The 19,009-nt window shown below is 31.0% G+C and overlaps 1 protein-coding gene across 1 annotated transcript in view; it reads left to right on the top strand.

Annotated features, from left to right (window-relative positions):
* Positions 1-19,009, top strand: part of LRP1B (LDL receptor related protein 1B) — a 2,056,943-nt gene that overhangs the window by 1,100,178 nt on the left and 937,756 nt on the right. The window contains exons 16-17 of the mRNA XM_051990638.1: positions 7,884-8,024; positions 13,391-13,516. Coding sequence (XP_051846598.1) covers positions 7,884-8,024; positions 13,391-13,516 — 267 coding nt within the window. The remainder of the gene's footprint in view (positions 1-7,883; positions 8,025-13,390; positions 13,517-19,009) is intronic.

Genomic DNA, 19,009 nt, shown 5'->3' with positions numbered 1-19,009 from the left:
ATGAAAACAACTAATCACATTTTCTATCCTGGAAGACAATAGGAAGCTCATTATCTATCTTGAATTACTTTTGGAGAATTTAAAGGAACATGACATAAAAAGTCCTAATATTTATACTATTTAATTTATGGTTGTGATTTATAGGTATAGGAGACTTCCGAATGATTTTATATATGATACATGTATTTAGCAGTCTGATATTGTATATGATCTCACCTCTTTGTGGCAGTTATGTAGCACAATGGGCCTAGAGTAAGAAAGATAAATATTCATGAGTTTAAATGTGTCCTCAGACACATACTAGCTCTGTGAGCTTGGGCGAGCTACTCAATTCTGTTTGTCTTGATTTACTTATCTGGAAAATGAGTAAAATGGAGAAGATATGGAAAACGATTTCTTTATCTTTGCCAAAAAAAACCTTAAATGAACATATGAAGAGTCAGACATGGCTGAAAAACAATTGAAAAACAATACAGTGTTATTGTTCGTTCATGAAAATTACTCTTTGTTAATAAAACTTAAAAATGTAGTCAAAAAGCCTCATAGTTTTTTGAAGATTGTTTAAAACAAAATGATAATTCAGTTGTCTACATCTACAATTAATGATTTGATGCCTCTTTCCAAAAAATTTCTGAAATGATGAAAAGATATATACATACATATAATATGTGTGTGTGTGTGTGTGTGTGTGTGTGTGTGTGTGTGTGTGTGTCTTTTGTCTGTCTGTCTTCTGTCCTCCTTTTTTAGGTTAGGTATTACTTTCTTTTTTCTTCTTTTTTTTCCTTATTAATACAGCTTTATGAACCATATTAGGAGAGAAAAATCAAAGCAAAAGGGAAAAACCATGGGAGAGATTAAAAAAAAAAAAAGAAAAAGAAAAAAGAAGTTAACATAGCATGTATTGATTTACATTCTGTCTCATTTGTTCTTTTTCTGGATGCAGATGGCATTTTCCATTCAAAGTCTGTTGGGATTGCTTTGGATCACTGAACCACTGAAAAGAATTAAATCTTTCAGTTGATTATCACATTTTTGTTTTCTTTGCATACAATGTATTACTAGTTCTGCTAGTTCACTCAGCATCACTTTGTGCAAATCTTTCTAAAATCTGCTTATTCATCATGTTATATAGGACAATAACATTCTATTATCTTCACGTACCATAACTAACTAATACCATTCCCCAATTAATGGCCATCCATTCATTTTCCAATTTTTGCAACAACAAAAAGATGTTACAAACATTTTTGCATATGTAGGGCATTTCCCCTCCTTTATGATTTCCAGGGGACACAGACCTAGCAATGGCACTGCTGGGTCAAAGGGTAAGCACGGTTTTATAGCCCATTGGGCATATTTCCTGTTTGCCCAACAGAATGGTTGGATCATTTCACAACTCTAGCTACAATGTATTAGTATCTCAGCTTTCCTACATTCACTTCAATGTTTATCTTTCTTTTCCTACCATTTTAGCCAATCTGAGTTATTTTAATTTGTGTTTCTCCACTCAAGAATTATTTACAGCCTTTTTTCATATAAATATGAATAGATTTAGTTTCATCATCTTAAAGTTCTCTGTTTATATGACCATTTATCAATTTGAGAATGATTTGTATTCTTATAAATTTGATATAGTTGTTTATATATTTTAGAAATGAAACCTTTATCAGAAATGCTAGCTATACAGATTTTTTTCCTAGCTTTGTTTATTTCCCTTTTCATCTTGTATCAGCTGGTTTTGTTTGTGCAAAATCTTTTTAATTTAATGTAATAAAAGTTGCCCATTTTATTTTTCATAATGTTCTATAGTTCTTCTTTGATCATAAATTCTTCCTTTCTCCAAAGTTCTCATAGATAAAGTATCCCTTGTTCACTTAATTAGTTTATGGTATCACTCTTTATGCCCAAATCATGCATTTATTTTGACATTATTTTGTTATGGGATGTGAGATATCTGTCTATGCTGACTTTCTGACATATTATTTTCCAGCATTCCCTGCAATTTTTGTCAAATAGTGAATTTTTATTTCAAAAGCTAGAATTTGGTTGTATATAAAATACTAGATTGCTATAGGCCTTGATTATTGTGTCGCATGTATCTAATCTATTCCACTGATCCACCACTCTGTTTCTTAGCCAATACCAAATAGTTTTGATGATTGCTGTGTTATAATGTAATTTTAGATTTTATACTCCTGAACCACCATCCTTTGCTTTTTCTCATGAATTCCCTCGATGCTCTTGACCTTTTGTTCTTCCAGATGAATTTTGTTGTTATTTTTTTCTGGTTCTAGAAAATAATTTTTTGGCAGTTTGATTGTTATGGCACTGAAAAAGTAGACCAATTTCAGAAGAATTGTCATTTTCGTTATATTAGCTTGGCCTAGCCATGATACTTTTCCAATTGTTTAGATCTGACTTTATTTGTGTGAAAAGTGTTTTGTAATTGTGTTCCTATAGTTCTTGAGTTTGTCTTGGCAGGCAGACACCCAAATATTTTATTTTATCTACAGTAATTTTAAATGGAACTTCTTTTTCTATCTCTTGTTGATAGGCTTTGTTAGTAATATATAGAAATGCTGATGATGTGTGTGGATTTATTTTATGTCCTGCAACTTTACTAAAGCTGTGATTTGTTTCCAGTAAGTTTTTAAATCATTTTCTAGAATTCTCTCAGTGTATCATCATATAATCTGCAAAGAATGATAGTTGTATTTCCTCATTGCCTATTCTAATTCCTTTAATTTCCTTCTCTTTTATTATTGCTAAAGCCAATATTAAATTAGCTTTAGTAGGATATTGATAACAATGGTGATAATAGGCATCCTTATTTCACCCTGATCTTTTTGGTAATGTGTCCAACTTTTCTCCATTTAAATAATGCTTGCTGCAGGTTTTAGATAAATCCTGCTTATTATAGAGAAAATTCCCTTTATCACTATGCTCTCTAGGGTTTTTAATAGGAATGGGCATTGTGTTTTCTCAAAAACTTTTTCTTCATCTATTTAGATTATCTTATGATTTCTGTCAGTTTTATTATTGATATGTAGCTAATAGTAATAGTTTTCCTGATATTTAACCGGTCCTGCATTTCTAGTATAAATCCCACTTATCCTGCTGATAAGTTGCTATAATCTCTTTGCTAATATTTCATTTAAAATTTTAAATCAATATTCATTAGGGAGATTGGTCTGTAATTTTCTTTCTCTGTTTTGGCTATCCAGGTTTAGGTATCAGTGCCATATTTGAATCATAGAAGAAATTTGACACTATTCCTTCTTTACCTACTTTTCCAAATAGTTTACATAGCATTGGAATTAATTGTTTTTTCAATATTATGTAGAATTCATTTGTGAATCCATCTGGCCCTGGAGATTATTTCTTAGGGAGTTCATTAATGACTTGTTCAATTTCTTTTTCTAAAATGGGACTAAGTAATTAATTTTCTTTTCTGTTAATCTGAGAAATTTATATTTTGTAAATATTCATCCATTTCATTTTGATTGTCTTTTTTGCTACCATACATACCATACATAAAGGCAAAATAGCTCCTAATTGTTGCTTTCATTTCTTTTTCATTGATGATAAGTTCTTCCTTTTCATTTTGATGCTGCTGATTTTTTTTTTGCCTTTTTCTAATTAAATTAACTTAAATTTTATCTATTTTTGTTTTCTTTATTTATAAAACCAATTCTTAGTTTTATGAATTAGTTCAATAGTTTTCTTAGTTTCTATTTTCTTAATCTCTCTTTTGAGTTTCATAATTTCTAATTTGCCATTTAATTAGAGGTTTTAATTAGAGTTTTTAGTTGTATGACTAGTTCATTTATCTCCTCTTTCTCATTTTATTCATGTAGCTATTTAGAGATAGAAAGAGGCATCCTTTGTTTTCTGTAATATGGCTTTCCAGTCCCTTTGGTCCTTTACTGTAGAAACTGCCAGATCTGGGGTAATTCTGACTGTTGCTCCTTGGTATTTGAAATTTTTTTGGTCTGGCAGCTTGCAACACTTTTCCCTTGATATTGTAGTTTTGGGGTTTTGTAGCAATGTTCCTTGGGATTTTCCTTGTTGAGCTCTCTTTCCAGAGTGATCACTGCATTATTTCAATCAGTATTTCCCCCTCTATTTCTAGAATATGAGGTTAAATTTCCTTAATGATCTCTTGAAGAATTCTATCCAGTCTCTTTTTTTGGTCATGGCCTTCAGATACATCAATAATTTTTAAATTGTGCCTTCTGGACCTATTTTCCTGGTAGGCTGTTTTACCAATGAGGTATTTCACCTTTTCTTTGATTTTTTCATTTTTTTTTTTTTTTATTCTGATTCTGGTTGTCTCACAAAGTCATTAGCTTCCATTTGTCATGTTTTCTTCAGTTAACTTTTGTATCTCTTTTTCAGTAGTTAATACTACTGTTTAGACTTGTTTTCTTCAAACAATTTTTTCCTTTGTTTTCCAAACTGTTGGGTCTCATACCTATCTCTAATTTCCCGTCTCATTTTTCTCTCCTGCCTCTCTTATTTGCCTTTTAAAGTCTTTTTATGAGCACTTCCAAGAAGCCTTTATGGGCTTGAGACTAAATCATATATTCTTTGAGATTTCCTCTGTGGACATTTGTCCTCATCTGAATTGGTGTTTTGGTCTGCCCTGTCACCATAGTAGCTCTCTATGGTCAAGAGTCTTTTCTGTTTCTTTCTCATTTTCTTTCCTTTTCTTTTGGTATTTACTCCTCTCCTCAGCCTCAGACCTAGGGTCTTCTTTGCTGATTTGCTTTGATTTAAATCCTTTCATCAGCTTTCCCAGAGTTTATCTGACCTGGGCTGAACACTCTTTATACCACAAAAAGACTGACATTTCTTGAAGTTATTCAGTCTATCTTGAGCTGAAGAGAGGTTTCATTCCATCAGACTCTGTTCAGAAGTTGATTTCATGTGCTTTTTGAGGAAAACTCCAACCATAATAATTTTAAGAACAATTCATACACATGGCATTCTATCTTTTCTTAACTAATTTCAATAGCATTTCCTTTAAAACAAATCAAATAGGGCACCCAAACTACAGAGGGAATTGAATTATTAAAAAGTTTTACTAGTCACCTATTGAGGTATATATATCTTCTTCAAAAAAATCAAATTAAACATCTTTATATTGTAGAATATCTTTCCTGTGATTTCAAATTTAGACTCAAAAATGTAAAATTCTTAATACAAACCAAAGAAAATAGAAATGAAAGAATCTAAAGTTGAATATAAAGGCCACATTGAAGCAGTAAATATATTCCATAAATATATATATATAATATATATATATATATATATATATATGTATGTATGTATGTATATCTTGCTATCCCTCAGGTAAGATGCAAAAAAATAAAATAAAGATACTAAAACAAAGAATGAGACTGAACATGTGAAAAGATTTATTGGCATCCTGAGTTTAAAGCAGAATGTGAATAGTAGATTTAAAGCATTTAATACATATCCATCTTAATGTATGTTTTCAAAACTGTGAAATGGACCATGATAGATTTGGAAAAAAATGCTAACAAAATCCTGTACAATACTGAAAAATGTCAGATCCCATTACGCTTACATTTCTAAAAAGATTAACTTTCTAATAAAAAAAAAAAAAATGACAGACCTTCTTATTATGATGTGTGTGTGTGTGTGGGGGGGACTCATTCATTAAAATCTCCTGGAATAAGAATATTATTTCATACTGAAATGTTGCTCTCCTGAAATGGAGAAATAATCCTATTTAATCTTAAAACTGGTACTTAACTGAGTTAAAATGAAAAGTGTGTGATAAAAAATTGGGCTTAGTCACTGCAGAAGTAGAGAGAAGACTCATTATCTCATCTTAGTTAAGTGTTCATGGAACATACTACTATTATTGATTATGCATCTGTTTTTAGATAGTTGGTACAAAAGGAATACAAGACATGATCACTGCCTTCAGATATCTTACAGTTTACTTAGAGAGATCAGAATTGTTATTATGGAAGGAAAGGTTACTATGAGCTTTGCTCCAGGTTTGAAAATTTAGAGATCATGAAGAAAACTATGCTATTGACACTTCCTCTTTTTCCTAGCTTTAACAGAAAGCTGGCATCTCTCTTTTTTTTTTTTTTTTAGTTGAAGCTTTTTATTTTCAAAACATATGCAAGGATAATTTTTTAATATTGACCCTTGCAAAACCTTGTGTTCCAATTGTTGTCCACTTTCTCCCAACCCTTCCCCTAGATGACAAGTAATCCAATATAAGTTAAACATGGTAAAAAATATATGTAAATCAAATATAGGCATACATATTTATACAATTGTCTTGCTACACAAGAAAAATATGATGAAAAAGGAAGAAAAATGAGAAAGAAAATAAAATTCAAGCAAACAACAACAAAAGAAGTGAAAATGCTATGTTGTGATCCACACTTAGTTCCTACAGTCCTCTCTTTGGATGTAGATGGTTCTCATCATCACAATATAATTGGAACTGGCCTGAATTATCTCATTGACATATCTCTTTTGAATTCTTTTGCCCATGGCAGAAATCTCTACAACCTTGCCCACAATAAGAAACCTGTACCTTAACTTTCATTTGTCAGCTTTTCTTACCCCAAATTGCATCCCAGTTGACCTTCTTCTTTCTCCAAACAAACATAGACTTTTCCTCAAGTATAAAAATTGTTAATTTGACTTCTAGGAAAAGCCAAACTTATGCATATCACAAAGCAATACAATTAGAGGACAATTAAGGACTGTACAATTTAATGCTGAAGTGAAGTGTGTGGTATAAACAACTGTTATAAGAGTACAGAGAAAAGAACGATCACAAAATGATCTGGTACACATACCAAAGACTTCTGTTATCATTTAATTTTTTATTCTCTATCTCCAATGGCTATTAGTAAAAAGTTATCTCAATTGGTCTGAGGGGTAAAGGAATTAGTTGTAGAATACTTTGGTTTTTTTGTTGTTTTGTTTTGTTTCATTTTTAGTCGTTAAAATTGGAATACACATAAATTACATTTTAAGCCAAATGCTACTTTGTTACAGAAAAAGATTAAACTATAATAAAAATTATAGACTCCCTGGGGTGAAAATACTAATCAGATTGCTTACCTAAAAAATGTCAACCCCATGTACATGAAGTGTCTGCATATCTAAAAGAGGGATGGCAATGCCTCTTGGTTACTTCTGTTCCATTTCTTTATTCTATTTCTTTAGTCTAACTCATTTTCTTTTTTTGGAGAATTTAAAAAAAAATCTTCTCTAGACTTATTATATCAGCCATTTCTTCTACCCCATCAATGGCATTTCCCTTAGCCCGTGTTTAAGTGTCTGGAGACATATTTCTTACACTGGCATTTCCAGTTATTGAATTTGCAATATATGAAATTTGGGAACTAGGGAAAAATCAAGAACTTAGAAATATAAATACGTGCATATATATACACACATACGCATCCTCAAACACACATAGATATATAGTTATACATGGACATATTTATACATACACAAATATACACATGCATATGTGTGTGGAGTTTTATATTACATTTATATATAGCATGTTACATGTTATATATGTATGTATGTCTATATATACATAAGTAGATATTTGAAAGTATTTGAATGTAGTGAATGGAGACCTAATGTATAAAGATTTATAACCATGGGAAATTTTTTTTAGAAGTCATTAAGTTCAATCTCTTCATTTTATGTATGTAGGAAGTGAGGTCCACAAATGTTCAATGAATTTCCTAGAGTCATAAGGCTATTAGATGCGACATTAATTCCAGGTCTTCCTGATTCTATCCAGAAATCTCTCAAATGTATTTTTATGTGTCCTGCTTTCTTCTCTCTCTCTTTTTAAATTTTAGTCAACCCAGAAGAAGTACTACCTCACTTATGCAAACCCGGAGAATTTCGCTGCAGAAACAGACGCTGTATCCAGGATCGATGGAAATGTGATGGAGATGATGATTGCTTAGATGGCACTGATGAGGACTTAGTGAATTGCTGTATGTTCTTTTGGAAATATATATTTTAATTTTCCTAATTCTTTTCATGTTTGAATTGTCAGAATGACCTGCTAAAATATCACAATTTGAGGAGGATTATATCTAAAACTAAATTATATTTCACATATTATAAATCATCCCTTCTTTCCTTATTAATGGAAATAGTATTCCTAGTCATTACATTACTTTTATAAAGAATAAGAGTATGATAGGATAGTATGAATACAATGGCTCAGTATTTATTTTTAGCTTTATAGTTCTTATATTTTCTATTGTTACTCCCTGAGCAGCTTTTCCCCTCCACTTTTCTTATTAAAATAGGTCAGTCTTTGATAATTGATACAGGATACATCCTGGATCTTCCCATACTAAAATATAAAATAACATTTAAATTACTTCAAGACAAAATTATTGGTATAGAAGGTTACTAACCACTCGATTAGTCCTTGGCAAGTGAGTCTTAGAGATGAATTTTAAAAAGAGATGAATTTTGAAAAGACAATATAGAGTTTTCCTACCTCCATACATTGTTGTAAGAATGTTGTAACATGGGAAAGTTAGAGAAAAATGAAAAATGGAATTTTTATCCATTGGCTACTGATTGTTCTTTTAGTATCTGCTAGAAAAATAACACTTTTTCTGCTTTTGGTACAATGACAAGAATTTATTATATTTTGAGGGGAAAATTTTTTAAAAGAGTTTAGTTAAGTAAAGTCATTACTTCCATTATTCAGATGGGATTAAATTCAGTTATATCATCATTGTAGTTGAATATTTCTGGGAACAGTCATATTTCTTTCTATTCAAGGGTCAGAGCAGTGAAATGATTTCCCTATAGTCATCAGGCTAAATGTAAGCAGTTGTTAGCACAGCAGATGTAGGTTTCACCTTAGTGTCAGGAAAGTCAGTTCAAAAGCAATCCTAAACAATTACTAGTTATGTGACTCTCAGTCTTTATACACATGACCTTTGTATCAATTTCCTTATCTGTTAATTGGGAATAATAATAGCATCTAATTTTTTAGAAATAGTGTCAGGATCAAAACAGGTAATATTTTTAAGTACTTGAAAAACTTAAAGAATTACATCAATTCGTTCCATTGTTATTAATATGCTTTAAAGAAATGTGAAGAACGGAAGCTCTAGAGAAATGGGGTTAGATAAAAGTTATTCCATTTTTCAAGTAATGTGTGTTTGGGGTAAGGAACATTATCAAAACTGGCAAAATTGAAAAATCATCCAGTTTATCATAAATTACTTGCAAATGTGTAAAATAAGTTACTGAACAACTGATTTGTGAGATTACAGAAGAAAAATAGGGATAAATCACTGGGAGTCCATATAAGCTCATTGAGAAGTGATGCCAAAGAGACTTCATTTCCTTTTTTTATAAAATCATTATTTTGGAACTTAAAATGCTAGTTGACTAGGTGATGAAAGAAATCTTCTAGAACTCATCTAGCATGGAGTCAGGGAAGTAAAGGGTATATGTAGAGAATTATGAGGGGTCTATTTTGATTATGATATCTAACTATAGAAAGTGCAGTAATTGGAGGTTATATTGGAAAAGTAGGGTATTAACAGAGAGCATCAAATGTCAGTCTAAGGAAATTGATCTTATTTGGTGAACAGTAAAGACAGATTGTCAAATGTTTCTGAACAAAGAAGTTCTGCATATAAGAGGATTTTCTCCCACATCCTCTTCTCCCTCATCCCTGAAGGACAAATAGAGATAAGAGAGGATGGAAGAACAAAGAAATATGAGAAGACAGCTTAAAGAGTTTCAATAGGCCATAGATGAGTGCTAGACTAACATCATGTCAATGGGAACAAAAGGAAATAGAAGAGAAAGAAGTCACACAAAAAGAGTCAATAAAGTTTGGTAATTGGGCAGATAAGGGAAAGGGAGAAGTCAAAAATAACATCAGAAGCGCCATAATCTGGGCAGGACATGACACAAGATAGTAGACAGTGCTCAACTGAATTAGAAGGACAGGGATTTGAATACTGCTTCAGATAATTACATGCTGTGCAATCTTGGGCAAGTCACTTGATCTTTCTGAGCCTCAGTTTACTCACTTTGAAATTAAGGCATTAAATTTGTCTTATTCATAACCCTCCAATCCATGGAACACTAGGTATGTATATTTATCAAAGGTTATTATAGCTTTCAAAATAATAAAGATATAATTTGTCTTTTTGGTATGGTAGCCACTATGATAATAACTAAAAGTGGACAAGAATCACTGGCCCACCAAACTACATTTGGAGAGCATAACTTGCATATAAAATTGCTTCATGAATAATATCAGACTAAATTCTTTAGTTTTTTCACTTTTTTTTTCATTCCTCATATTTCAAAAAAATATTTCACAAGCCTTTTCCACAAGCATCATAGGTAGTCTTAGTTCGAGATGAGGTAGCATGACCCATTTGAAAGCTCAATGAATTGGCACACAAGTGGCCTCTTAGGTGATTTCCTTCAGCACTGAAGCTCCATCCCTATATTGAACCATAAAATTTACACAAACATAAAAGAAATCTTTTTAGGATTTTCTATATTTTACTTTGAAATATTAATTTGCAAGAGAATCTGAATAGGTTAGAGTATTAAATACTAAGATGCTTGCAATTTTATTTAAGATTATCTATATAAGAGAGGTTGCTGTGCAAGATACTGAGATATCTTGAGACTATTTAATTTTTATGGTTTTTTGTGTGTGATGAACTGTCACAAATGTGAATAGTTATGATTAGCATATTCAAAATTCTTCTAAAATTTTTTGAAGGAGTTCCCAGGTGATTAGAAAAATAATATGCTGTAAAGATTATCAACTAGCTTGGTCAGTTGTATGACAACTTTGGTTATATTGTAGAAAAACAACGTGGAAAAATGATTTTATTCAAAGAATGTTTGTAAATATATATGTATATATGTATACCAGGGTCATACTTTTAGAAACTTAAGGGATCTGTGATCTCATCTATGTGTTTATTATCTCCAGTACAGCCCACACATGCTTTATATCTCTGTATAATTTTTTTTAAAATATAGATTTAGTAATAATATAAAGTTATATATATATAGATATGTGTAAAGTATTTCAAAATTTATACAATTCTTTTTCAAGATATAACATTTATTGTGATTAGTAAAGAAAGGACAAGAAATAACGCATATAGAAAATCCTTAACACTTTTTATAATTTTATAATTATAATTACATAATATTTATATAACATTATAATTATATATAGTATATAATTGGGATCTTTCTGTTGGGGGTGAAAATGAGACAGATTTTCAAGTTGTTTCCTGTTTACCCACTAAATAATTATTAAGTAATAAATGACCTTTTCTTGATTCTATCTTAGGGGCTCTTGAGTTTGAATTGCTGGCATTTCAAAGGATTAGACTTTTCTTGGATGTTTTTATCCACCATTTCTTCATGAAAGTTCACCAATGGCACTAAGGAGTTTCATTTGCCTTTCACTTCATATTATATATTTCAGTGTTAGTCATCCAAGTATTAGGTTAGCTTTTACTACATAATAGAATCATTTAGAAACTTTCACCTAATGACTTTCAGATCTCTTTTCTATGGTTCTTATGAAATTCATCTGCTTTTTAAATTCTAAACCTCAAGATAGTAGCATCATTTCTTAAATTACCATTTACATTTTGGTGGAAATTTTCAAAACCTCTCTGTCAGGATTCACTGAAGTGAATATATAGTGTTGGCACTTTGAAATTTTGACCCTATAATGTGTTGAATGACTTTCCTTTTTCCCTAGGATGTGGTTTTTATTCAGGTCTGTGAAGTATATACAAAATGTTAATCATATCCACATACCAGGTTATAAAAATGTTTCCTCAACCCATTTTTTCTGGTTATAAATGAATCAAAACTTTTCTGAAGTGTGATAAAAAAAACCTCTTTATTACCAGAGCCATTTTAAAGATCAAAATAGCATTTTATAAAAAAAAAAATAAACTGGAAGTGTATGCTCTTACAATACACCAGCATTGCAAAATGAAGCACTATTTTTCAACTTCTTAGTGAGACTAATACCAATATTCATTTGTATCATGCTGAACTGCAACTACAAGGCTTATTGCAAATTATTTCAAAAAGAATGTTGAACTTGTAGAATAAATGCTGAAGAACATGCCAATTCAGGAAGGGATTTAGCTTTTAGTTCTTAGACACAATAATCACAGTGGGTTAACATTAAGATGGTACCCTGTGGAGTTTAGATATTGGAGATTTAATCCTTAGCTGTGAAAAGCTTTACTTATGAAAGTTTGTCTATGGTCTTCAATATTCTTATGTTTGCTTTTGTATAAAACCTTAGGATGATCAATTTTGCTTTGACAATTATGCATAATCACACATTTAGCAAGTATTTTCTATCCTAAGTGGTGATTTCCCTTAATTCTCTATCACTTCTCTCTTTCTCCTGGGGAAAAAATGAAATAAGAAAAGTATGATGGGATTATTTTAACATTTGAAAGATAGATATACAATGCACAGGCTGATTTGATTAAAAAGTGTTTTTTTTTTTCCAAACTGTTGCCCAAATTTAGGATTAAGATAAAGCTTGGGGGGATTGGGGAGGAAGGGAGGTTATTTGTTTCTTTATTTGTTTTTGCTCAAGTTCTACTCCTGTAATTCCCCACTCAGGGGCTCAAAAGTTAGTTTTGAGTGAATTGATGGTTGAGAAACTTAAAATTCTAACACCGGATATGAAACGAATTTTTTTTTAAGACAGGATAGGAGGTGGGGTTATTATAGTACTAACTGACATTTATGTAGTCTTAAACTTTATTAATACTTTGCATATATCCTCTTATTTGAATCTCACCTCTTTAATAGGTATAACAAAAATAATTATTATAATAATCAGAATCATTATCATTCCTATTTTATGGATGAAGAACCTGAATCTAAGAGAGGTTAAATGACTTTTCAATGGCTACAAAATCCCAGTGTCAGTGACAAAACTTAAGATCAGTTTGTCTTTTTCTTCAGGGCAGCTATCTATACATCATGCTATACTGCATCTGTTAGGAAAACCTGTCTAAATTACATGCTACATATGGATTTTACTTTCTAGTGTTTGTTTGCTATATGGATTATTTTAACATTATTATTGGGATTGGGAAAATCCTGTTTGCCATAAATTCTGAATTACAGAAAATGACAAATCATAATATTTACATCATGATGAGCTAATCACAATAATTGTACTTATATTCTGAATGCAATTCCGGATAATCATGTTTTCTGCAGATTTCTGGTGATTAAACAGATAAGAGGAAATCATCTTTTTGTTATTGTTGTTGTTTCCCTCCCCCTTCTCCAGTTAATCACAGCTGCCCAGATGATCAGTTTAAGTGTCAGAATAATCGCTGCATTCCCAAGAGATGGCTTTGTGATGGGGCTAATGATTGTGGTAGTAATGAAGATGAATCCAATCAAACCTGTGCAGGTAAATTGTGTGTGTGTATGTGTGTGTGTGTGTGTGTGTGTGTTATGTGTAGCTTTGACTCAAAGTCAGCTTTCATAAATATACAGTTCTATAGCCTCAAACCAAGCCAAACATGCCCAGTAATGAGGATCTGATAAGTATAATTTTTAATGCCTCTAAAATGACAATACAAATATATTTTACTTAATCCTTATGCTTGATTCTATTTTCCAAAATAATTTTGGCTTTTCTTCATTTATCCACATGTAGCCCAACTATGGGGTAATTGTTGATACATTATTTGGAAAAGACTAAATTTCCCTTGGCTATTAAAAGTTTGTTGTTGTGCTTTGATAGAAACCATTTCACTAGTCAAAGTCCAAATTTAATATTTTCCCCTTGAATACCTTTATGAAGTTTTATTTTCTTGCAAAATTTTTTTTGTTTTGTTTTGTTTTTTAAAACTTTAATTTTCAAAACCTATCCATAAATGATTTTCATCATTCATTCATCATTGTAAAAACCTTGTGTTTCAATTTTTTTTCCCCTCTCTTCTCCCATCATCCCCTAGAAAGCAAATAATCCAATATATGCCAAACATGGACAATTCTTCTTTTCATATTTTGGAATGTTATTTATGTTCTTTTTTTTTTAATAAGTCCTAAGATCACCAATATATTAACATTTTCACATAATCTATTCCTTTACAGTGAATTGTTGAATATATAGTTAGTTTCTCATTGCATAGACATTTACAACCTACAACATAGATTACTGTTTTATGCTGGAAAGTCCTTTATAGATAAAGATTGAAAAGTAGTATGGAATACCATTAGATCACTGCTTTTCTTTCAATGCTGAGTGAAAAGCAACTCACTTAGAGGCTAGCTCCATCAATACATAAGCCTTCAATATATACACTGTTGTACTTTTAAAAGTATAAAATGTTGTTTGTTTCATGAGAATAATTAATAGTGTGGCATTGAATTCCCTCTTTTTTTCCCATCTCTTCCTAAACCATTTCTACTCTTTGCTTTCAAGCTTGCTATATGTATGCATAATCTAAATATGCATATGCTTTGTCTTTGTTTGTTTTCTCCTTCAATTGGAAGCACGCCTATATCCTGACACATGAAATTTTAGTCAAAATTTGAGGCAAAGGTAAAGAGTGAAAATCATCTAGATGCTTCTGGACAACACACTTAACTTCTTTATTATCTAATCTGTAAACTAAAAGGGATACAAACAACATCACTACATATATGCCCTATGAAATATATAAGGAGATAAAGGAGATAAATGTATATATGTAATATACATTAATAAAATGATTCTTTATACTTGAAATGGAATCCAAGAATAAATGATCTCTGAAGGAATTTTCCTATTATAGGAATATGGATAAATACATGAATTGCCTTATTCCACTTGTGTAATAAGCAACATGTTATATTCATTTACCTATAATGTGTGTATACTAGTTTGTTTACATATATATCATATTATACAATTTATATCTCCATATGATATATGTATATAATATATAAAGGAAAGGAGATTATATTATGCTATGGTATATTGTAATTGGAAAGACTCTCCAGAAATCACTGAATCTAGAATCCTGAATACGAGCATTATTCCCAACTTACAGATGAGACAATAAGAAAGGGAAATGCTTTGTCCAAGTTTATACAGCTATAAAGGGAATGAAATGAGAATTGGAACTCAGTTTTCTTATCTACCTTTAGAATTCTCTTTCCACTACTCCATACTTTTAGCACTCTATATTTTATGATCAAATACATTTAACTTTTCCCAGAATTTACTTGAAATACACTATCTTTTCCCATTAGAACATCCCTTCTTTGTTCAATACATTTTTTTTTGTTTGCTTTTAAAATCTTAATTCAAAGACACTGCTTTTTCTTGCTATTGTTTGTTTTGTGTTGTTTTTAATTCTAGGAAGACTAGTCTTTTCCTTGTAGACATGAAACATCCATTTTAAAACATATTCTGGGCTGACAATACTAAGTGCAATTCATTTTTTCAATTCTATTGAAAATAAAAATGTATTTTCTTGTACAAAAAAAATTTAGGAATTATTTTAGATTGGTTAGCTGTCCAAAAAAGCATAAGGATAATGCTCACTTGTAACAGCAAATAGAGAAATCAGTTCTGTCTGGTGAGCTTTCTGGTACATCACAGCATTGCAATACAACTCCCAAAGGATTGAAAATTGCTTTCAGTGAGTGTGAGTACTCTTTTTAGACATTGATTTTAAACAATTAGGGCTAAGATTTGCTATACAACACTGGTAATCATGTTAGTATATTTATGACACCTGGCTGGATAAGTGTTTTCCATTTCTTTTTATAAAAAGAAAAAATAAAGTGGGAGGAGAGAAGAAAAAAATAATAAAAAAAATAGAAAAAGAGGGTAAAGAAGCATAGATTTGAAGAGGACCAAAGGTAAGTTATTTAGTTAATTTTCTTTATTTTGCCTAACTTGGAATATTCCTTTTTTTTTTTATATCTAGTTATTAGTTCATGAAACTGGAGTTAAAAGTAATTTTAGCAGTTTTCTGTGGCAGCCCTCTTATTTTCCAGATGAAAAAGCTGAAGCTTAGGGATGGTAAATAATATATTTAATGTTTCTCAGATAAGTTTCATAAATGGAATTTGTATTCTATTGTAAACTCTACTTTTCAAGAAATTCCCTCCATAATCCATTTCAGTGCTCTTCAATCAACATTAAAATATTCTTTGTATCTAAGTGAAGGTTTTGACCAGTTAAAAATTATTCTCTTTTTAAAACTACTTTCCCCTGTTATTTTTCCTCTTATTATTAATGGAACTTAGGCCTGAGCTTCCCCATGTACTTTATATACTCCTGATCCAGAGACCAAGGAGAAAGGAAGGAAGGGAGACTTGCATTTACAATACCTGTTTCCTTAAGATGAATGTAAACCATGAAGAGATTTGTTGGATTTTAAATGCAATGTAGTTTTGAGAATGCCAGAATCTTTTCTTTTCTTTCCTTCCTTCCTTCCTTTCTTTTTTCTCTTTCTTCCTTTTTTCTTTCTTTTTCTTTCTCTCTTCCTTCCTTCCTTCCTTTCTTTCCTTCTTTCCTTCCTTCGTTCCTTCCTTCTTTCCTTCTTTCTTTCTTTCTTTCTTTCTTTCTTTCTTTCTTTCTTTCTTTCTTTCTTTCTTTCTTTCTTTCTCTTTCTTTCTTTCTTCTTTCTTTCTTCCTATGGGCCAGAGGATTTTTACTCTCACTTTGCCCTCAGATTTTGGCTAAAATTCTATCACAGAATATTGAGATGCACTAAAAAAGTAAACTAAAATGTTAACAATTTTTAAATAAATATTGATTTTTTTAATAGGAGACATAGAAATAGGGAAACTTCCCAATGCATTTAAATTTGGATTTAAATTATATTTGACTGAAATAAAAGTCTTCATTATGTGGAAGTGAAGAAAACACCAAATTCAGAGGTTTTTTAGAATTCCAGCTCTACTACTTATGACATTGGAAAAGCTTAATTACTTCTATAACCCTCTGTTTCTTCATCTAAATAACAAGAAGTTGCCTTAGGTAATTTTTTGATTTAGATAATCTCTAAGATCTCCTCATGATCTACATCCTATAATCGATGTTGTATAAATATAATTATTTGTATAAAATGTGTAGATCAGAACTCTCTTTGATGCTTTCTGATTATAATATAAAGTTATATTAGAACTCTTCAAATTTATAGTTTTATTTTAGTAATGTATTCTTGTGCTTTTTATGTTTTATTTTTCTCTCTGATTGAAAAGCCAATTATGACAGTTATAGCACTGGTAAATATATGTGCTTTTGGACATGTAAACATAATACTTAGTAACTCATAACTTCTACAATTATTGTCAAGTGGGTAGTTATGGGTTCACAGGGTAGAGAAATGGGTCAGGAGGACATATCCTCATGAGATCAGATACAGTCCCAGATACTTACTAGCTGTTTTACCCTGTACGAGTCACTTAACCTTGTTTGCTTCAGTTTCCCAATCTGTAAAAACAAATTGAACAAGGAAATGGCAAATCACTCTAGTATCTTTGCCAAGGAAACTTTCAAAGTTGGGTCATGAAAAGTCAGACATGGCTGAAACAGCTAAACAACAACAACAATCATTTTCAGCATACTGAGTCTAGAAAGACTATAATTATATAGGCAGAAAACATTTTGCTGCAAACCTCTTCAATAACATTGTGGATTATATTTAATAAAAGGTAATTCATCATCTATCCATGTGTGCTAGTTTTATGCAAGTTTAGAAATGACATTTCCTGTTTTTGAAAAATGATGATTAGAAATGAAAAGTGACCAAAGGAAACTGGGAATATTAAATAATTGTGACTTTTAACAAAAGTTTTCTGACAATCATATATATTCATTTAAAATAGGTTATACCTATGCAATAAATATTTTTTTAAAAGTTATAAATTTAGTGAGAATCTCTTTCCCATGTTGGATTCTCTTTGTGTTTCTATAGTTCTCTATTCTATAAAGAGTAGTGAGTTAAGGGCAGTGTCACATAGGTTCAGTGATTCTCCCATATGGCAGCTATTCTATTAATATCACTATAGAATAGGAAAGGTAAGCTTTCCTTGGTCAAAATCACTTGTGCTGCAAAAATGCATAGGCTCTGCAGTTGACAGTATCATGCAGTTTAAAATTCAAAAGGATTTTACAAGTAAAATAAGCCAACACCTCCCTTCCAGTGGAGTACATGTTGGAAAGGTAGCTCTGCTCTAGCACCCTTTTAGTTTAAGTTCCATGTTGGGATATAATGAGACACTCACAATTCACCAAATACTTAATAAAGGAAATTTAACCTTGCCATATCTGCCATATTATAGAAAGGACTTGCAACAAAGATGTAGTGACATAGGTTCATCTCCATCAGGAAGTGACTAGATTTTAGGTCATTACATCAGGGTAATCTGGCAGTTTGCATAGTCATTAGAATTTACCAAGTCCAAAAGGACCATTTCTTTGTTGCTGGGATTTTTCTATGCTCTAGATGACTAGGAAGCTATGATAAGGAAGCTAGGACCAATAATTCTTAGGACTTATTTTATCCTGATCTTATGCCATGTTAGCAGAAAGTAGGGTAGGGTGAAATGAGGAAGGAAGCTGCCCTTATCTTATCATTTTTCTAAACCAATGTAGGCTTGTATTAGAGTTAAGACTACCAAATAATTTAAAGATTGTGTACACATTGTGTTTACATTAATTTTCTGGAGAGTTCTCCTAGTTTTTCAATATAATTCCTATGAATATATCCCTTTTTTTTTTCATTTTTTAAAAGATCTAGGCATAAATAGCCTCTTTTATGTTACAAAGCTATTCAAATATATGTTTAGTTGCTTCAGTTTATTTTATTTGAATATTCTGGCACATGTCAAGAACCATCATTTATAGTGCTTTTAGTAAAGACATGCCTGGGGCCAGGAGACTACCTAATTCCCT

This window comes from Antechinus flavipes, chromosome 3 (assembly GCF_016432865.1).
Source record: "Antechinus flavipes isolate AdamAnt ecotype Samford, QLD, Australia chromosome 3, AdamAnt_v2, whole genome shotgun sequence".
Classification (NCBI taxonomy): domain Eukaryota; kingdom Metazoa; phylum Chordata; class Mammalia; order Dasyuromorphia; family Dasyuridae; genus Antechinus; species Antechinus flavipes.
This window is presented reverse-complemented; position numbering and strand designations above follow the sequence as displayed.